Genomic DNA, 18062 nt, shown 5'->3' with positions numbered 1-18062 from the left:
CACTATGGGGGCCAGAATGCAACTCAATTGTCATTCGGTCTTAGTATATGGCACACCATATTCCAAGCTGAAGTGTATGCGCTGGAGATCTACTGCATGCTGCTTGTTCAAAAAATCCATCCCTCTTATGGTACCATAAGAAGGTAATATTGGCAAAGAAAAGTCAAACTCCTAGGGAGGAAAGGAGCAGATGCATCATCAATGCTGGTTGTTCTTGGAAGACGAGGAAACGGCAGGTACTCAAAACTGAGGGCCGAAACTCTCATACTTGAGGACCAGAACTAGTTTCCTCCTTCCCTTCTACTTTTGTTTGAGTCTGATGGTGGAATGAATACTTCAGCAATAGATCATCCCAAGGTTGATCACGCAAAACAAATCCTAATTGATTAGTAACATCGAACGTACTAGAAACCCTTTTCAGTATGTGTTAATTTCACCCGGTAGCTGAAACAAATTTTCCGTTTGTAATCGCGAGCTTTAAAAAAAAAATCCGCATATAGCGATGTTACTTTCCAGCGGTTTATCATTTGCATTAAAAAGTAACCTTTTTTATTTTGCTGGTATAAATACCCAATCGCCAATCGGCGCCGGGGTTAAACGAGCAAAATGGCGCCCCGTCTCCTGATCGCCGCCGTCGTCTTGATATCGATTAAACCTGGTAAGCTGGAATGTTATCACTCAAGCAATTGGGAACTAAACATTTTCTCGCGTCAGTTGATCGAACCAACGCTGAAATCCTCACAGAAGTAAGAAGTGAGAACCTACCCCCTCTGCCCACCCCCGAAAGCTTCCTCTCGGAATTACTGAACGTCACCGTCAAGAGCGTCTACAAGGTTGCGAAAGCGTTCGATTTCATTAATGACGATTGCTCCAAATACGTCCACCTCTTGTGGTACGAAAAGGACGGCTCTTACAAGAACTACTCGCTTGACTCCGATCAAATTCCCACCGACTTGTCGGGGGAGCTTAAGGTGATCATACACGGCTGGAGATCCCAAGGTAAAGTAAAACTCCACTGGAAAGATTGTTTTCTTCCTCGAGAAGTTTTATTGAATAGGATACCTCTCGCAGGTAACAGTTCGTGGATACGAGACATGGCGACCTCGTTTCAGCAAATAGGGGTCGCCAACGTTTTGGCTGTCGACTGGTCGAGCCTGGCGGCACAGAATTATCTATCGGCCGCTGCTGCCACGAAGAAGGTAGGCGAACACGTCGCCGAGGTAATTTGGGGAAAGATTTTCGCCGCTCAAACTGACTATTTCAATAACTTGCACGTCATCGGGCATTCCTTGGGAGCTCACGTGGCGGGCTTCGTCGGGAGGAACCTCGTGGGCTACTCCAACGGCACCCAGATATCCAAAATCAGCGGTCTCGACGCGGCGGCGCCCCTATTCGAGATTCCCGTGGCCATACCGAGCGTGTACAGACTGACTTCCGACGACGCCCAGTACGTCGAAGGTATCCACACCAACGCGGGGTTCCTCGGGTTCTTGAGCCCATTCGCTACCGTCGATTACTACGTGTCTTTCGGTGGTCCCATCCAACCGGGTTGTTTGGAAGGGATAGACTTGATCGGCGCTTGTAAGTAACTCACCAAACCATCAACTTCTCACACTTTGCATTTCAATCACTGAAAATCCAGTCCTATTCCTACCCATTCCAGCTGGTTCGTGCTTAGTTCCTGCTGGGTCAATTCAAGCCTCGTTTGTTGCAGTTATTTGCAGCCACGGAAAGGCCTACGAGTTTTACACCAGGACCATCACTTCCGACCAGTACCTGGCAAGAGCTTGCAGCAGTTCGCTATTGGCGTTTATAGGTCTCTGCAATAAGAACCCAGTGGTGATCGTGGGAGAGCATGGTAATGCCACAGAAGCCGAGGGTCAATTTTTCGTGCTCATTGACGACGAGCTCGACCCTAAGTTCCCCGTGAAAGGGAAATAGGCGCCAGCTTGGGGACAAGCGTTCTTGCGCACTTTGGCATTTTTGTACAGTGGCATCATAATTCTAATTATAATGTAGATGTATATTTTTCAATAAAGAGAAGGAAATATAAGTTCGTTTGTTTGAAATTTTTGACACTAAGATATGGAAGTTGCTGGACCTTACTTATGACCTGCACGATCCGGATTAAAACCCAATGGATTTTTGCCTTGTGGGGTACCCTAATATACTTTTATTCGAATTGTCCGCAAAACAAGTTTTTAATTCTAGAACTAGTTCTCGACTCTTCTGATCTTTTCTTTTCTGTTTTGAAACTTTCTGTCATCCGTAGGGCCATATCAACTTTGAGAACATTTCTTTTGAAACAAGCCACTTTCCACCACGTTTATGGCTGTTTACTTGAGCTGATATCAAAACGCAAGTTTTATCTGCTTGTAAGTAAGGTGGGAGGACTCTTTATTCTGAAGTGTTTTCTTCAATCATTTTCTTTATTATTTTTCGTCTTGCATTGGGTTGTCTATCTTTAAGGGTTTAGTTTAGTCATGAAACTTTTGATACAAAATCTTGAGGAAACATACAAGTTGCGGCCATAAATTTCAACAACAAAAATTAATCAGTAATAATTTTTCATAACGGTGGGTCCTATGGGATGGCCGTTGCCACAGAAATGATCACCGTCGAAAAAAAAATATTTGTTTGTCTGTTTGTCCGTTCTCCGTCTTCGTCTTTTGCTTTTTCCTGAATAACTTTCGAACCGTTGGAGCTACAAAATTAAAATTTGCATCCTTTTTAACCCTCCACGAGGCAGATAAGCTTATAAGAAATGGCACTGATCCGACACCGGTATTAATCTTTTTTCGTGATTTTTGAATGTTTTTTGGACTTTGCTATGAAACATGATAAGTAATTTGAAGCAATCGACTTCATATTTGGCAGGTATATGTAGTTTTGTCTCGTGACGGAACTTATTGAAAATGGGGTGGGGGGGGGCTGGAGGGTCGGCAAGTATTCTAAAAAAAATTAAAAATCGCCTGTGCATTTAGACTCTTTAAATTGAGCTTAATAAAATAACGCAAAGTATTTTTTTTTTATTTTTGATTTTTTTTTGGTTATTTTGCCATATATAAAAACATCTTTTAATCCGAAACCATTCATCCGATCGGAAAAATTTTACAACCGTAATACGTGGGAGACCCGGCGCTATAACTTTTGTTTTACGCATTTTTTCCATTATATACAAGGTGTTTTAGTTATCGACAAAAATCTAAAGTACCCTGAAAATTTTTCTTTTAGAGAGTAAATTATTAACCCTAAATCAAAACTCGTACAAAAACTAGCTAATCCGTTTAAACAGTATTATAGGCTGTATCAAAGGGTACTAGACGCGATGACGTCATTTACTATTACCACCTACTGCATGGTTTCAGAAAATAAGTAGTGTCTGAAAACCTATTTACTCCATTGGAAAAATTCGGATACCAGGAAACTGAGAACATCCAGGGCTATAGCCTCATATCGAGCACTGTTGGAATTATATATAGGGTACGTCGTTTGTGGGCCAAAAATTCCAATAGATCCAAGAAATTTCCGCTTTTGTGGGTGAATTATTGGCGATAAATGAAAAACTTTTAAAGATGTGACAATTTGATATAAACAGTATCGTAAACTGTGTCGAGAGAGAGTTTAAGGCTTCGTCTATAATACAGGGGACGCGAGATATTTGAAAAAATATCATTTGAAATTGCAATTAAAAGTAAAAATTTTGCCGTAACTTTAAAGTTCGACGAGATGTAAAGGACACTTTATACAGGGTGTATTCACAATCGAATTACATCCGCGAAGCTGATTCGCACTATTTGCGACGAATTTGCAGCGCCCAGCGACGATTTTTCGAAAGCAATCTTGCTACTGGTGGTATCCGTAGCCTGTTTACTATAGCTGGTGGATTGTTAAAGGCCTCTTTGTCTCTGTGGATAAAAACTGCTTCCTAGAACTTCCTCTTGTACCAGTGTTGTTCCCTGATTCATATGACGAGATGTTTTGAGTACCCGTAGCTAATCAGATCTTTCCGCACTAACAACTCAACAACTTTTACATGCTTCAAACAAACGATAAACTGGAATCCGATTTGGTTGGTTTAAATTGGTTCGATCCTCGTCTACAAACAAAAACCAATTCGCGACCGGGACTACCAAAAACGAGGACAAATCGCCAGAGCGTTATAAATCCCGAAAATTTGTAATTTCGGCGTTACTCTACAGGCGGGCCGATAATTTGCTGTAACCAACCCATTCCCTTCGATGACTTTGGGAAAGTTCCAACCCTCCTTCGTAGTGGCAAAATACGGCGAATATCAGTCTCTCGATTGGCAGTCAGTGGCGTGCCGTATTTTCTAACAACGCCTTCGAAAGGCGGCATTTGGTGCCAAGCTTTGACCGCGGTAGCGAGTTGCAGTTAGAAAACATTCCCCGGAAGAAGGAAAATATGTGTGTATTGAAAATGCCCATTTGCTAATCTGCTTATAAAATTCTTCCTAAATCTAGCCTCGCTTTACTGCGAGAAATACTTCATCGTACCCGTAAAAAATAGACCAAATCAATAATATTCAGTTTGAGGTAATCTCCGAAGAAGCTAATAGGATAACAACAGTTGGACAGTGACCTGTGCCAGTTTTTGTGAAAAATTAACACCACCAAGGGTCGTCAGTATTTTAAGCATCCATTAAGGAAATGACATAGGAAAATTGTTAAAAAACAGTCAGTCCAATGTTTGATCTATCTGTACCTTTTATCTTATATTTGAATAAATATAAATTACACAAAAAAATGGCAACAAAAGTGTTTTATTCATAGATATATAGCAAATTGCAAAACTTAAAATGTTAAATATAAATATCTTACAGCGACAAAATGTTACTTGCGATTATAAAAACAATTACAATACACAAGTCGATCTTCTACCCAGAATCACATTCAGAAATTTGAAAAACTAACGTCAACACTAGGGAAACCATCAAACTCTTCGCAACTACCAAACACTGAGAAATTAGTTCTTTTAAAAGGTTCCAACTTCGTCGTTACCCCACGGATTATCCCAAAAGAGGAAATCATTTCAAATGTCGAGCCTATCCTAAACAAACAACCATCTCAAACAGCTAATGAAATTCTATTAAAAAAAGAAATCTCACATTGCAAAGACTGCAATTGCCCTAAAATATCTAAAATCTAATCCCGACATCGTAATTCTAAAAGCAGAGAAATGAAATGCTTGGTGGTCATGGACACAAATGGACACAAAAGAAAAATATTCAAGATAATCTTACAGACGGATCATATCGTAAACTTAAAAAAGATCCTTCGTCATCTATGCAGCGCAACCTTAAATCTGTCATTAAGGCTTCTTCTCTATGAGACTCCGTGAAAAAATCTGCCACCTCTCATGATTCTAAAATTCCTCGTCTCGACGGACTTACCCCTTCGACCTATTGTCAGCACTATTGGTTCTCCAACATATTCTCTGTCAGTTTCGTACTTAATTCCTTTCACTTCATTGAACAAATAAAAAGCATTACACCAGATACACCAGATATTCTGGTTAGTTTCGACGTAGGATCTCTCTTTACTCTCTTTTAGAAATTTTTGAACAAACGTCGGGAAATAGCTATGGGTTCTCCACTATCACCAGTGATCGCGAATATATTTATGGAAACATTTGGGAAGAAAGCTCTCGACACCTTCCATCTAACACTAGAATTATGGAAAGGCTACGTCGATGATACTTTTGTTATTTGGCATCATGGTCAGGAATCCCTAGTAGATTTTCTTAGACATTTAAACTCTATACACCCCAACATACGTTTTAACCTCGAATTCTTAGATATTCTTATCAATAGAAAATCAGACCTAACATTGGGTCATTGTGTTTACAGAAAACCTACGCACACAGACCGATACCTTAATGCATTGTTACATCACCATCCGGCCCAAAAATCATCGGTCATCCACTCCCTTGTTTACAGAGCCATAAAATTTTCTCTGCCTGAGTCATTGAGCCCAGAATTAAAACACCTTGCCACTGCTCTTCTGTCTAATAATTTCCACATGTACGATATTAAGCGTTCCATCACAAAATAAAATTCACCACAACCTTCCAATAGCAATGTTGTCCTTCCTTATATTCAAAACATCACTGACCACATATCAAAAATGTTCTAAAGAAATATAATGTCAAAACCAGATTTACCATTTGTCCAAAAAATCTCTCAACATCTTCGATCCGTCAAAGACAACATTCCATTTGAGATGCCAGGAGTTTACAGCATTCCATGCATATGCGGCAAAGAATACATTGGAGAGACCGGACGAAAAATATCAACTAAACTCTTCAGCAGTTGCCGAACACAATCACGAAACCGGATATAAAATTTTATTTAAAACTAAAATTCTTGCAGGTCTCCACCAATATGGGAATCAGGTAAAAGCAGGTACAACTCTGAAGAAGCCAAAGGGGATGATTGGCGAAACGTTAGCTAGTTCGACTCACCAAAAACCGACGCAGAGTAACCCAGAAGTTTTATAAAAAGTAATTATAATACAATTCTTAATTCAACAATTCCATCGACACATTGAAATAATAGCAACTTGCACAACACACTATTAGTAAACTATGCAACAATTGAGAACTAGATGTTTTTCCAAATTGCCCAAAAGAAAATTGAAAAATCTTCAGAAGTTATCGGAGAGCGTTGTAGTTTTGTAATTAAGTGTGTTGCCAATTTTTACGGATTCGAAATAAGTTCTGATTTTTTTTTAGGATTTTGAAGCCGGTTGAATAGTTGACTAGTCCGGTATGTTAAATTTACAATATTTTGTCAAAAATGTTGTCGGATTCTGGTTGCCCAGTTTTTTTAGTGCGCATTGAAGTGAGCTTTTTCGCTGTTTTTTGTTTTTCTCCTGAATGAATCTGTAAAATCCAAAAAATCAATATTTAATTTGGGTGTATATTCATTAAAAAACCGACATTTAAAAAATCTTTCCAATTTCTAACATATTTGAGTAGAAAACTTTCATTATTTTATTAACATTTATTAACACCAGCAATCTTCTTATACCAACTGTTAACGTTATCTACCAATAATGTGCTTGAATACGTAACTTATAATATCCCAATTTTCCTAGTATAATAAGAAACACATGTCTTACTTTCTTACTATATACTGAAAAGAAAAACATTGAAAATACTTACAATTTTCGAACAAGCTGTACAAAACAAATTTGCGCCAGCCCAAGGGAACTCCCGATAGCTCCTTATCCAGTTTTCTACATTCCCCACCAGCCCCCTCCATTTAAATATAATTAATTACTTCTTATAAATTTACAGCTTCACACAAAAACCGTCCCTGGAAGGACCAGGGTATTTAACGTATAAATTTGAATTTCCCACAATTATCGATAGACAATATATAATACGTTCAATATTGATCATTGTTTTTGAAACTGTTTTTCCATTTAAAATGAGATGTTAAAGTTATTTCTCAACTTATATTGATCCGAGAAGGTTAAAATTTACACACATCAAAGTGATCCATCAGCATATACTATATTGTCTTCCAGACCTCCATTTTCGGTTAATACTTTCGATTTATTATTATCATGTTTTTCCTCATAAATTAAAATTTTTAATTTTTTAAAATATCTACATTTCTCCGAAAAGATTAAAATTTGTATCGAAGTTAGAGGTCAATGAGGTCTATTCACAAATACTATAAAATAAGCCTCCAACGTTCTCCATCATTAGTTAATATTCTCAATTTTTAATTTTCATGGGTATTATGATACTCCTCAAAAATTCTCATTTTTTCAAAATAAGTACGTTGCTTCGAAAAGATTGAAATTTCTACTGAAGATGGAGGTCAATGAGGTCTATCCACAGATATCCCACGATAAACGTTACAAGTTGTTTGAGACTTTTTGGTATCGTCGGATAGAGGAAGGGCCAAGGTATATAAGATATAAACTTTAAATTCTCAAAATTATAAATAGGCGAGATATAAAACTTTCAAAATTAACCATCGATTTTCGGGCCGATTTTTTTGGTCGTGATTTTTGTATTTAATATTTCACAAATTTCACAGGGTGTTCGGTGTATTTTGTTTTACATTAAAAAATGTGGTAGGTGTCCTAAATATCGACTTCAGATTTGGCAGGCAAGTAGAAGTCCATACCCGCACTCGAGCCTAAGAAGTGGGGCGCAATCAAACATCGCAAAGTATTTCTTAAAAAATGTTGAAAATATTTTTTGCTTTATTTTGGCTTCCACAAAAATATTATTTTCTCCAAAACGATTAACCCAATCGGAAAAATTCTTGAATAGGGAAACGGGGAAGATCTGGGACTAAAAATTTTATTTCAGGCATTTTTTCGATTATCTAGACGGTTTTTCAATTATAGACAAAAATCTAAAAGTCTATGAAAATTGTTCTTTTTGCAATTAAATTATTAGCCGGAAATCAAAATTCGTCATAAAACGTTCTTAAGATCGAAATCTGTTCGCTCCATTTTACGCTATATAGACATGGGGCTAGTTGGTTAGGATACATGTCAGAAAGGTTATAATCAAGACTATACCAAGGTTAGACGATAAAAAATACTTAGCAACAACCAGAAGGTCATTCGCGTCGGACTAAATTACACAAACAGCATAAAAATTGACAAAACGCCCTGTGATTGCACATACTTGTAGAAACCTAAAAAACGCATTTGCATTATCCGTCGCTTCGCTAAAAGTGGCACCTGTATCTGATCGTTTTTTTTTAGTTGGCACGCCGCTGACTCGTATAGTGCGTTGATTCGGAAACGGACGAAGTGTACCAGAAAACCAACCGCGCAAGGGCCATCAAAAGCAATAAAGTTTCGAAATGAAGTTTCTCGTACTTTGAGAGATAACTTTTTACTCGAAAAACTTTTGTCAAGATTCCCGCGAAACTTCTGAGAATTGTTATTGTTTTTAACCTCCCTTTGGTTAGTTTTAGTGTAGTCAATCAGACAACCATTCGGTTTTCAATCCGTCCATATCCTTCAAGTGCATAAAGTTTATTTGTCAGCTACGTCCTGCTACTCCCAGGCACCTCAACCTCTGTAACTTTGATGGAGCGTATGCAACCTGAATACCTAACAATAATTGCAAATTGTAATGTGCCCCAGTTCACGAGCATCACATTGCCAATAGTAATGTAAAAGCAATAATCTATGGATAATCATTGTGTTGCCTCTTCGTGTATTCTTTTTTTTTTTGGCCGAAATTCTTTGCTGTGAGTGTGTTGTATGTATCACTTTAGAAGTCATAAATATCTATTGTCTAGTGTCTATTGCAATCTAAATGGAAACTTGCAATTTCATAAAAATTGACTTTTCTTGGTATGTCTGTGAAACAGTAAAGTTTGACATTGGGAATTTATTTACTGACTAGTGACGTGTTCATTGTACCGGGTGTCTCACATAAAGTGACTTATACACTTTTCTCAAAACCTGTAATAGCTGTCAAGATATTTTAAATACAAAAGTTCTATTTTATTATTATTATTATTATTATTCATATTTGCTTAGTTTTTTTTTAAGCGAGATTTTTTTTATCTTGCTGTTGATGAAACTTGTAGATATGTTGCACATGGATAGATTAGTTTTTAAATATGTAATATGTATTGTCTAGAGTCTATTGTATTGCAAATGGAAAAGTGCAATTCCATAAAAATTGACTTCTTGATATGCCTGTGGAAGAGTAAAGTTAAAATATATGTTTGTGTATCGTTTTCTCACATTGGGCATTTATTTACTGTCTAGTGACCGGGCCCCTCACGTAAAGTGACTGATATTCTTTTCCCAAAACCTGTAATAGTTATCAAGATATTTTAAATGCAAAAGTTCTTTGTTATTATTATTGTTCACTTTCGGTTAGTTTTCTTTTTAAGTGGGTGATTTTCTTTATCTCGTGGTTGATGACTCATGTGTCAGATATTTTCACAGCATCGATTGGTGTTTTAGTGTGGATTTTCTGATCCTCGTCTATCCTTTTTTTTCGTCGAAACTCTTTCCTGTGAGTGTACCGTATGTATTTCTTTAGAAACCATAAATATCTATTGCAATTCCATAAAAATTGACTTTTCTCGATATATTCCCGACCAGGAACCCTACCAGCAAACAATACAACATTGTTCAATGAGGACTTATATAAGGCATTTGGAAGCTATCGCTGTTTCTATGACAGTTTCAGTGACTTTAATAAATCAATTTGGGCTAGATTGCAAAAAAGTTTCAGATACTATTGGGGCTGCCGTTATAAATTGTAAGTAATTGAAAAAAAATATTTTTTAAAAGTTTTCATAGGCAATTTTGAAAAACGTTCATTGTCTTTATAACTGCAAAGAACAGTTTCGGTTAGTTTAAGAATTGCATGTTGTTGTATGTTGCTGTTATCTGAATATATCAATGGTATTATTGAATTATTAATTGTAATATATTTTTTTTTATAAACGCAAATAATATTTCGTCATTCTATGATTTTTATGTTTTGCAATTTGCTTTGTAAGTATTAATGTGTGTATCCATGAATAAAAAAAAATAATTACAATATTTTTAGATTTCATTTATATTTATTCAATTATGTCTATGGTATAGGTAAAAAAATCTAAAAAACGGTTATAATTATAAAGACATAGTTCGGGCTTTATTTATAATAATATCTAATAAAAATGAATATGTGCATTTTTTTCGATACATATATTCTTATATTGGGATTCTTTGCTTGCATTTTTTCCACTATTTACATAAAATGAACAGAGTTATAGAGCGTGTCTTTTTTTGTAGGATTAGTTTCGAAATTTGTAAATAACAAAATCTCATTTCCTAGTCTAGGTCCTATCTACAACATTTATATTTTTATAACTAAAAAAATTTGATATTGAAATACAAAGATTTTGCCCGTTATGGGTTTTCAAGGTCACATTTGAGGCTGAGATAGATTTTGGCAGTTAGACTGTATTATTATTTAGTTAAATTGCTGAGTCTCGGGAATTGTTTAACAAAGTAGGATATCTCCTTAAAAAAAGAGTGGCCGGAAGACTGGGGAGAGTCGCTGTTTATTTCAATATTAAAAAAAGGTTCCACCTTGGAGTGCAACTACTACAGAATAGTTCCTCTTATATCTCTAGATCTTCCTGCCTATCACGCATAACAGTCTTATTTATTTCGTTTATCCCAGGTTCTAAAGGAGCAAGCAGGTTTTGTAGCAGGAAAAGGTACTGGGAGACAAATACTAAATACTAGGTAGCTTATTAGAAAGGCTGGAGAATTAAAATTATACTGTATCTCTGCTTTGTAAACTATCAAAAGAGCAAACTGGAGCTACCTTTGAACCATAATGGAGCAAATAGAAACGCCAAAACACTCTGTTCAACTGGTCGGCAACCAGAATCGACGGGATTTACTCTAGGACCTTCAGAATGACTGCACTTAGAGGTCCTAGATGAGTGGCAAGATTGGCAGAAAGCAGATTAACAATTTGCGCTACGGCGATGACGATTGATCATAGTCAACCATAGCAGCCATAACAGAAAATAATGATTGTTGGTAGAGAAGACAACAACGAAGTGATAAACAAGCTTAACTTTCTTGGTTCCTTAATTACTAAACAAAATATGGAAGAACAAATCTATCACCAAAACAACGGAACCCCGCCTAGTTGTAGAATGTAGCCTTTTGAAATGTGGGTTTATAGACGACTCTTACAAGTGTCGTGGTCAGAGCATTGAACCCACGTATCTGTGGTACGAGGCTGCTTACCAGAATAAAATATAGCTAGAAGATCAGGAACAATGGAATAACGAATCATAGAAGGGAAAGTAGAAGGCAAACGCCCAAGAGCCAGATCTCCAACTAGATGGGTAGCCCAAACAAAACCCTTAATAAAACTGCATGATACCGGCAGGCTTGCACAAGATAGGGAAGCATGGAATCACCTGCTGAATCAAATAGAAATGGTGTCACTACATCCTGTGGATAATGGAAAGAGGAGGAGGAGGATGTTATTTTTTATGGATTAGTCATTTTATCTGCCTTAAGTATTACAAAAGAAATTATATGAGTTTTGTTGTTGAGTTTGCACTTGATATTACTACTTATTGGATTGATGGTGTTGTTTTTGTTGTCCTCAAAATGCAGATTGTAAATAAAATACAAAAATGGTTGTTTTCTTGATCCAACGGCGTTTGAGATACGTTTTTACTATTTTTTTAATTACACTGTTAAAATTTTAAGGAGCGAAATTCTTGAAATACTTACACATTTTAGAAGATCCTAATTTACATAAAACCTTCCAATTAAAATATACCATAGATGATTGAAACATTCCATAATGCCAGATTTTTCTATTGAAATAAGGTGGTTTACTCTTAAGGAATTTCTCTCGCAATGATTTCTTTCGATTGATAAATTCACCCAATCCATTTCTCACCGACGCCCAATCTTTTTTTGCGCAAAATTTTGGGCCTAATAAATAGCAGCGGCAAAAAAAGCGTACACGTGGCGGACCCCCCGTCCTTCCGCGCCCCCCAAAAAACGCCGTCATAAATCTCGGTTATTTTTTTTTTTATAAATAGCCGCGTTGCCTTTCGACTCCGGGCGACGTGATCGGCTAACAAAAATGGAGGCACGCTTCCGTCATAATTAATAACGTCCCCCCCATTTTTGGGAAAATAATTGTTGAATTCTCCCGTTTTCTCCACCAGCGAACAATAACGTGGATAAACTGTTTTTTTTTATTAATTTTATTATTAATATATTTAAATTTTTGATAACATAATTAAATCTGTAAAGCAAGTCTTTACAGCGCCCGCACAGATAATAATGTTGCATAATATTTACCATTGACAGTGGTATTAGTTTCTTTAAAATCTATCAAAAGAATTCCTTCACAATCCCAAAAGGTCGTGGCCATCACCTTTTCTGTTGACTGGCAGATTCTGAGTTTTCTTGGAGGTGCTTCACCCTTACGACGCCACTTCATTGATTCTTTTTTTGACAGAGGATCATAATAGAGAACCATAGTTTCATCTCCCGTCACAATAGTTTCTATCAAAGGCTTCGGTTCCGACCCACAGAGTTCCAAAAAAGACCGCGCACACTCGACATGGCGTTATTTTTGAATAGTCGAAAGGTTTTTAGGAACCCATCTTGTACTAACCTTATGCATACCTAAATGATCATGCAGGATTCGACAAACACTTATATCAGAAAGCTTAGTAATTTCTGAGATTTCCTTGACCTTTAAACGTCGATCACTCAATATCACCTCTTCCACAATCGCAACAATGTCTTCCGTTATGATCTCCACTGGTCGACCAGTTCTTGAATCATCTTCAAGGGACTCTTGCCCTATTCGAAAACGTTTTGCCTATTCTTTTAATACAGAATACGACGGAGAACTTTGGCTGTACACACCATCCAACCTTTCTTTAATAATTTTAGGTGCTAACCCTTCTTTTGTCAAAACCTCGAAATTTTGGCGCTAACCTCGTAATGTAACTATATAAATATATATCTAAAGTCAATAGATGACAAAAAAATAACTCACAATAAATTTGTAAAGAATTAAAACTTGAAGTAAGTGTAGCATTAACTAACAACTGTCACTACGTTTGCCTCCACCTTTTTACTACTAAATGAATTAAAAAAAAATGTGGCTTTGTCTCCTCTCTCTTAAATTATTTTCAATTCTAATAAATCCTTTGCTATAAATAAGTAATTTTGACTAAACTCGTATTTGTAAAAAGCGTATTTGGTTATTGAAGCAGGCATTTACCTCCTCCTTCGGAAACGTCAAACGAGATCCTCTTTTGTTTATCATCGGCGTCTCAGTTGGCGCGGAAATGGCGAAAAAAAAGTTCCCCGTGCGCAAAAAAAAAAACAAAAAGGTATAGAAAATCCGATTCGATTTTGTAATTACAAGCTCGTCAAAGTCGGAAGAACAAACTTTTGAAATTCAATCCGGCTGTCTGTTATTATTTTCCAAAGTTTAATTAACGCTGTTAGATCTGACAGTGGCGCCGCGCACTTTTCGGTTAATTTAGAATTACTAGGACGGAAATAAACGAGAAACTTTGCCATCGAAACAACATCCTCTACAGGGTGTGAAGCGTTACAAAATGAAGATGTAGGTCGCTAATGAAAACCCGAAAAATGATTTTCTTCCACCACACTTTTCCTAATAATAATAATAATATAATTGTTTATTGACGACGTATAAATACAAAAACGTGTTTTTGAAGTCAGGAAGAGTACAAACAAGATAAACATTTTACTTATAAACAATTAAGGCAGTGTAACCAGAAAGTAACTAACCAAAACTAGATCTACTGTGCCTGATGCGTAACAAATTAGTTTATAGAATGAAAACAAGGCTTTTCAAAAAACTTTTTTGAGAATTGTTTAAATTTTTTTATGGAAAAAGAGTGTTTGCATTATACAAATCTAGATTAAGTTTATTTTTTTGTGTAGTACACAACTTCGATCTTAATGTTATGATATTGTCAGGTGTTCGAGTCATGTAACTGTGATGGCCAGCTAGAGGAACGACAGACAAATTTGAGTGGATTTCAACTCAAGTTTGGAGAATAAACATACATGGTAACGTAAGCATTTTCAATTTTTTGAATATTGGGCGGCAATGGCTGGAAGGCGGAACACCCACCAGAATAATAATAATAATAGACTTTAGAGTTTATTGGTCATTAAATACATTACAAGAACAACAAATTGCAAGTCACATCTGTGAATGAAAATGAATTAACACAATACCAAACACATTCTAATAACATTCATAGAGAGCAACATAATTATAAGATAGAACATTGAAACAAAAATTATATAAATAAATAAATAAATTCCCAGTTAGTATTATGGAGACACTCGTGAAGCAACACGGAGGTACTCATCTGCAGTATAGAATGCGTTCTCCAATATAAATTGTTTTATTACCTTATAAAATTTAGTGAATGGCAGATCCTTGACAACGGTTTCTTAGAACATTGTAGTAATTAATGTACAATTTATTTAACTCGGATGTGCGCAGCCAAGAATGACCCTGGACAATTAATTCAGGTCCCCTGGTCTAGTGATTGTGGCGATCACAGTGCTGAGGCATATCGTTTTTTAGCTCATGTATGCGAGTGACTGTATAGTAAATAAATTAGGTCAAAATATTAAGCTTTGAGAAGAGCGGGCGGCAGTGATCACGAGGTTTTGCATTCGTATCGCTCTTTTTTGCATAAGGAAGGCCTTGCGGGCATGCACGGAACCACCCCACAAAACAATAACGTACGCTAAGTGAGAATGGAACGAATCCGAAATAAGCAAGTCTTGACATGATAGGAATGAGTGACTTCTTTAAGTATCTAATTAGAAACAATTGACTTGACAGTTTGTGGCAAAGGTGTTCAACGTGATCTTTCCAAGAAAGAGTACGATCGATCCAGACTCCAAGTACCGGAGCATTGTTTAAATTGTGCACCTTGCTACAAGAGAAAATAAGATTGTTTGTTTTATTTTCGTTTAACTGTAAGGAGTTCGACCCGAACCATCCACGCGCTCTAGTCTTATTGGCCACACTATCAATACTAAGTTCATATGGGTTCCTAGCTCGGGATAAAAGAATTGTATCATCCGCGTAGAGCGTAGTTTTACATGGTATGTGGGAACGCAAATCGTTGATGTAAACTATGAACAGCAGGGGCCCGAGCACCGAGCCCTGCGGCACTCGAAACGATACAATGCTCCCCACAAGACTTAGCAAAGCATGAGTGGTGGACCTTCCGCCCCTAAACCAGAACTGTTCTTTGCACAAGAGTTTGTGTTTTTCAAAATATTTCAGCAAACGATCTTTTAAGATTATTTCGACGATCTTACCCATTACAGGGATACAATAATTACAAATCACCTAGGATACGCTGGCACGGCCAACTTGATGGAAAATAAATCCTTATCAAAGCCTGAAATCTTATTTTTGTAATATTTCCGGATTTATCTTGACGCAACATAAAGGTGTTGCCGAGGGTCGAAAAGCAGATTTATAGACAATTTGGAAAATGTAGAAATTCAATATGGTGCCCATGAGAAAGACAAAAGTTGACTTCGGCAGTACGCAACATAGTAGCCTAAAATATTTTTTGAAGTGATTTTTATTATCATCAAAAAAAGGACATTTTCCTGTTTCACCTTGCATCTACGTCTTGGTATTGATTTAAAATAAAAGAAAGGTATATTATTTTCTAGTATATGCATAATCTACTTTTCTTCTATTTAAGCGACGCTGTATTTCTGACAGTTTATAATATCCCCATGTACTTAGTTATTCATTATATTTGGACATCTACCTACAGGGTTAATTTTCAAAGATAGAAAGAAAAGTGCAAATACAAAAGTTTGAAGATTTTTTCTCTATTATTCTATGCAAATGTCAGAAAAAACAAAGGACTAGCGCAAGCTGTCAAAATGACAGCAAAATCTTTTTTTTAATGGAATACCCGATGTATTACGATAATATAATATATTATTATGCATAATATAATAATTTACCGTGAAAGTAAAGTAATATATTGAGCTCTTGTTGACACTACTTCGGTCCTCAAATTGTTTAATTACATTTTTAATTGTATTTATTGAAGGAACTCTTCTACCCGGATATATTTGTCGATATTCTTCAAACCGCTGCAACATTATGTCCGTTTGAATAATGTAATTTTATTATTTGGCGTTTTTCTTCAGTATAACCCATTTGAAATAAGTTATTTAACTTACGCTGCAAATCTGTGGTATAGCTATTGTCCAGAAATCGAATGGTAATTATTTTGAACCTGAAACTTGCGATCGTCGTTTGTTTTTTCTGACATTTGCATAAAGCAATAATCTTCAAACTTTTGTATTTACACTTTTTTGCTATCTTTCAAAATTTGCCCTGTAGATGGGTGTCAAAATATAATGAATAACTCTCTACATTATTTTATACTGCGCACTCTGTATACATCGGTCATGTACATTATGTTTATAGCCATGAAGCAAAACAATTTATTTATAGAAGTTCTGTAACAGAGGAAATAAGACGTTAAAAAAATAAAGGTAACCGTCTCATCAGAAGTGGGATTTTTGATTCTCCTATTTTTCAAACTTTAAATATCTCTATTGTTGTTCGAAGCGGCGAGGGTGGGCGAACAAATTTAAACACCTCGCCCCTCCGCCCCGCCCCTCGACCATTAATCTTCGAGAATACACCGCAGAAAGGGAAACCATATAAACCAATTAAGCAAATAGAGACAGACGCGTCGTTTTACTTTCGGCGTCGGGGGTTGCGAGAGAGGGTTGCTGGAACCAGCTGTTCCGCATTTATTATTCGCGTTCGCAATTAAACCGTAATTTGCCGTTTTCGTTGCGCGAATTTGGGGGCCGCCGCAACACCCCCCCCCTCGCCCCGCCATTCATTTATTTCCGTTTCATTAACTCGGCGTTTTCGCGCCACCTGAAGCGGCCCGTTTGAGGCGAAAATTTTTTCCCCCACGGCGAGGGGTACGGGGGCGGAACGCCCCGGCCCTTTTTTTTCCGACGCGATTTGGTGGACTTTTACGAAAAGGGGCAACTTTAATGCTCGGAACGGTTAAAAAATTAATTTAATGTTTATTTAAATGAATTTAAATAATTTCGCTTTTGTCGAAGATTACGCAGAGTAATTTTTAAAATTAAAAATTTAATTTTATTGCTTTTCCCTTATACAGAATTATACGAAATTAGACGCCATATTTTAACTACATATTCTATTACCCAAAATAAGGATAGGAGTTCATATAAACTAGGGTTCAAAACGTCTTAGTTTTTACAGGGCGTTAAATTTGAAGAGGTGATGACGATTTTTTGTAAATATTTTCGAAACACGTAAATATTTTTAAGTAAAATTTGGTACAGTTACTAAATCTTTTAGGCTCTATTTAGCGAGCTAAAATTTAGTATCGGATTGTCGTCAGGGGCACGGAATATAGACCAAGCTGGACTTCAGACTGTAAGATCAACAATTGACATATACAT

General features: G+C 36.5%; 1 protein-coding gene across 2 annotated transcripts; it reads left to right on the top strand.

Moving 5' to 3' along the window:
• The first annotated feature begins 61 nt into the window (after window positions 1-61).
• LOC132700363 (phospholipase A1 3-like) lies at window positions 62-2040 on the top strand. 2 transcript variants are annotated; one of them, XM_060667616.1, is made up of 4 exons: window positions 62-658; window positions 715-999; window positions 1072-1458; window positions 1715-2040. In XM_060667616.1, the coding sequence occupies exons 1-4, from the start codon at window positions 607-609 to the stop codon at window positions 1939-1941; spliced, it is 951 nt and encodes a 316-aa protein (XP_060523599.1). In that variant the 5' UTR covers window positions 62-606; the 3' UTR covers window positions 1942-2040. The 2 variants fall into 2 exon arrangements, with proteins under 2 accessions (XP_060523599.1, XP_060523598.1); XM_060667615.1 differs by having other exon boundaries at window positions 1072-1581.
• Window positions 2041-18062: the final 16022 nt, after the last annotated feature.

This window comes from Cylas formicarius, unplaced genomic scaffold, assembly GCF_029955315.1.
Source record: "Cylas formicarius isolate icCylForm1 unplaced genomic scaffold, icCylForm1.1 PGA_scaffold_4__25_contigs__length_36172078, whole genome shotgun sequence".
Classification (NCBI taxonomy): Eukaryota; Metazoa; Arthropoda; class Insecta; order Coleoptera; family Brentidae; genus Cylas; species Cylas formicarius.
The sequence above is the reverse complement of the archived record's forward strand: the minus strand, read 5'-3'. Positions and strand labels throughout refer to the sequence as shown.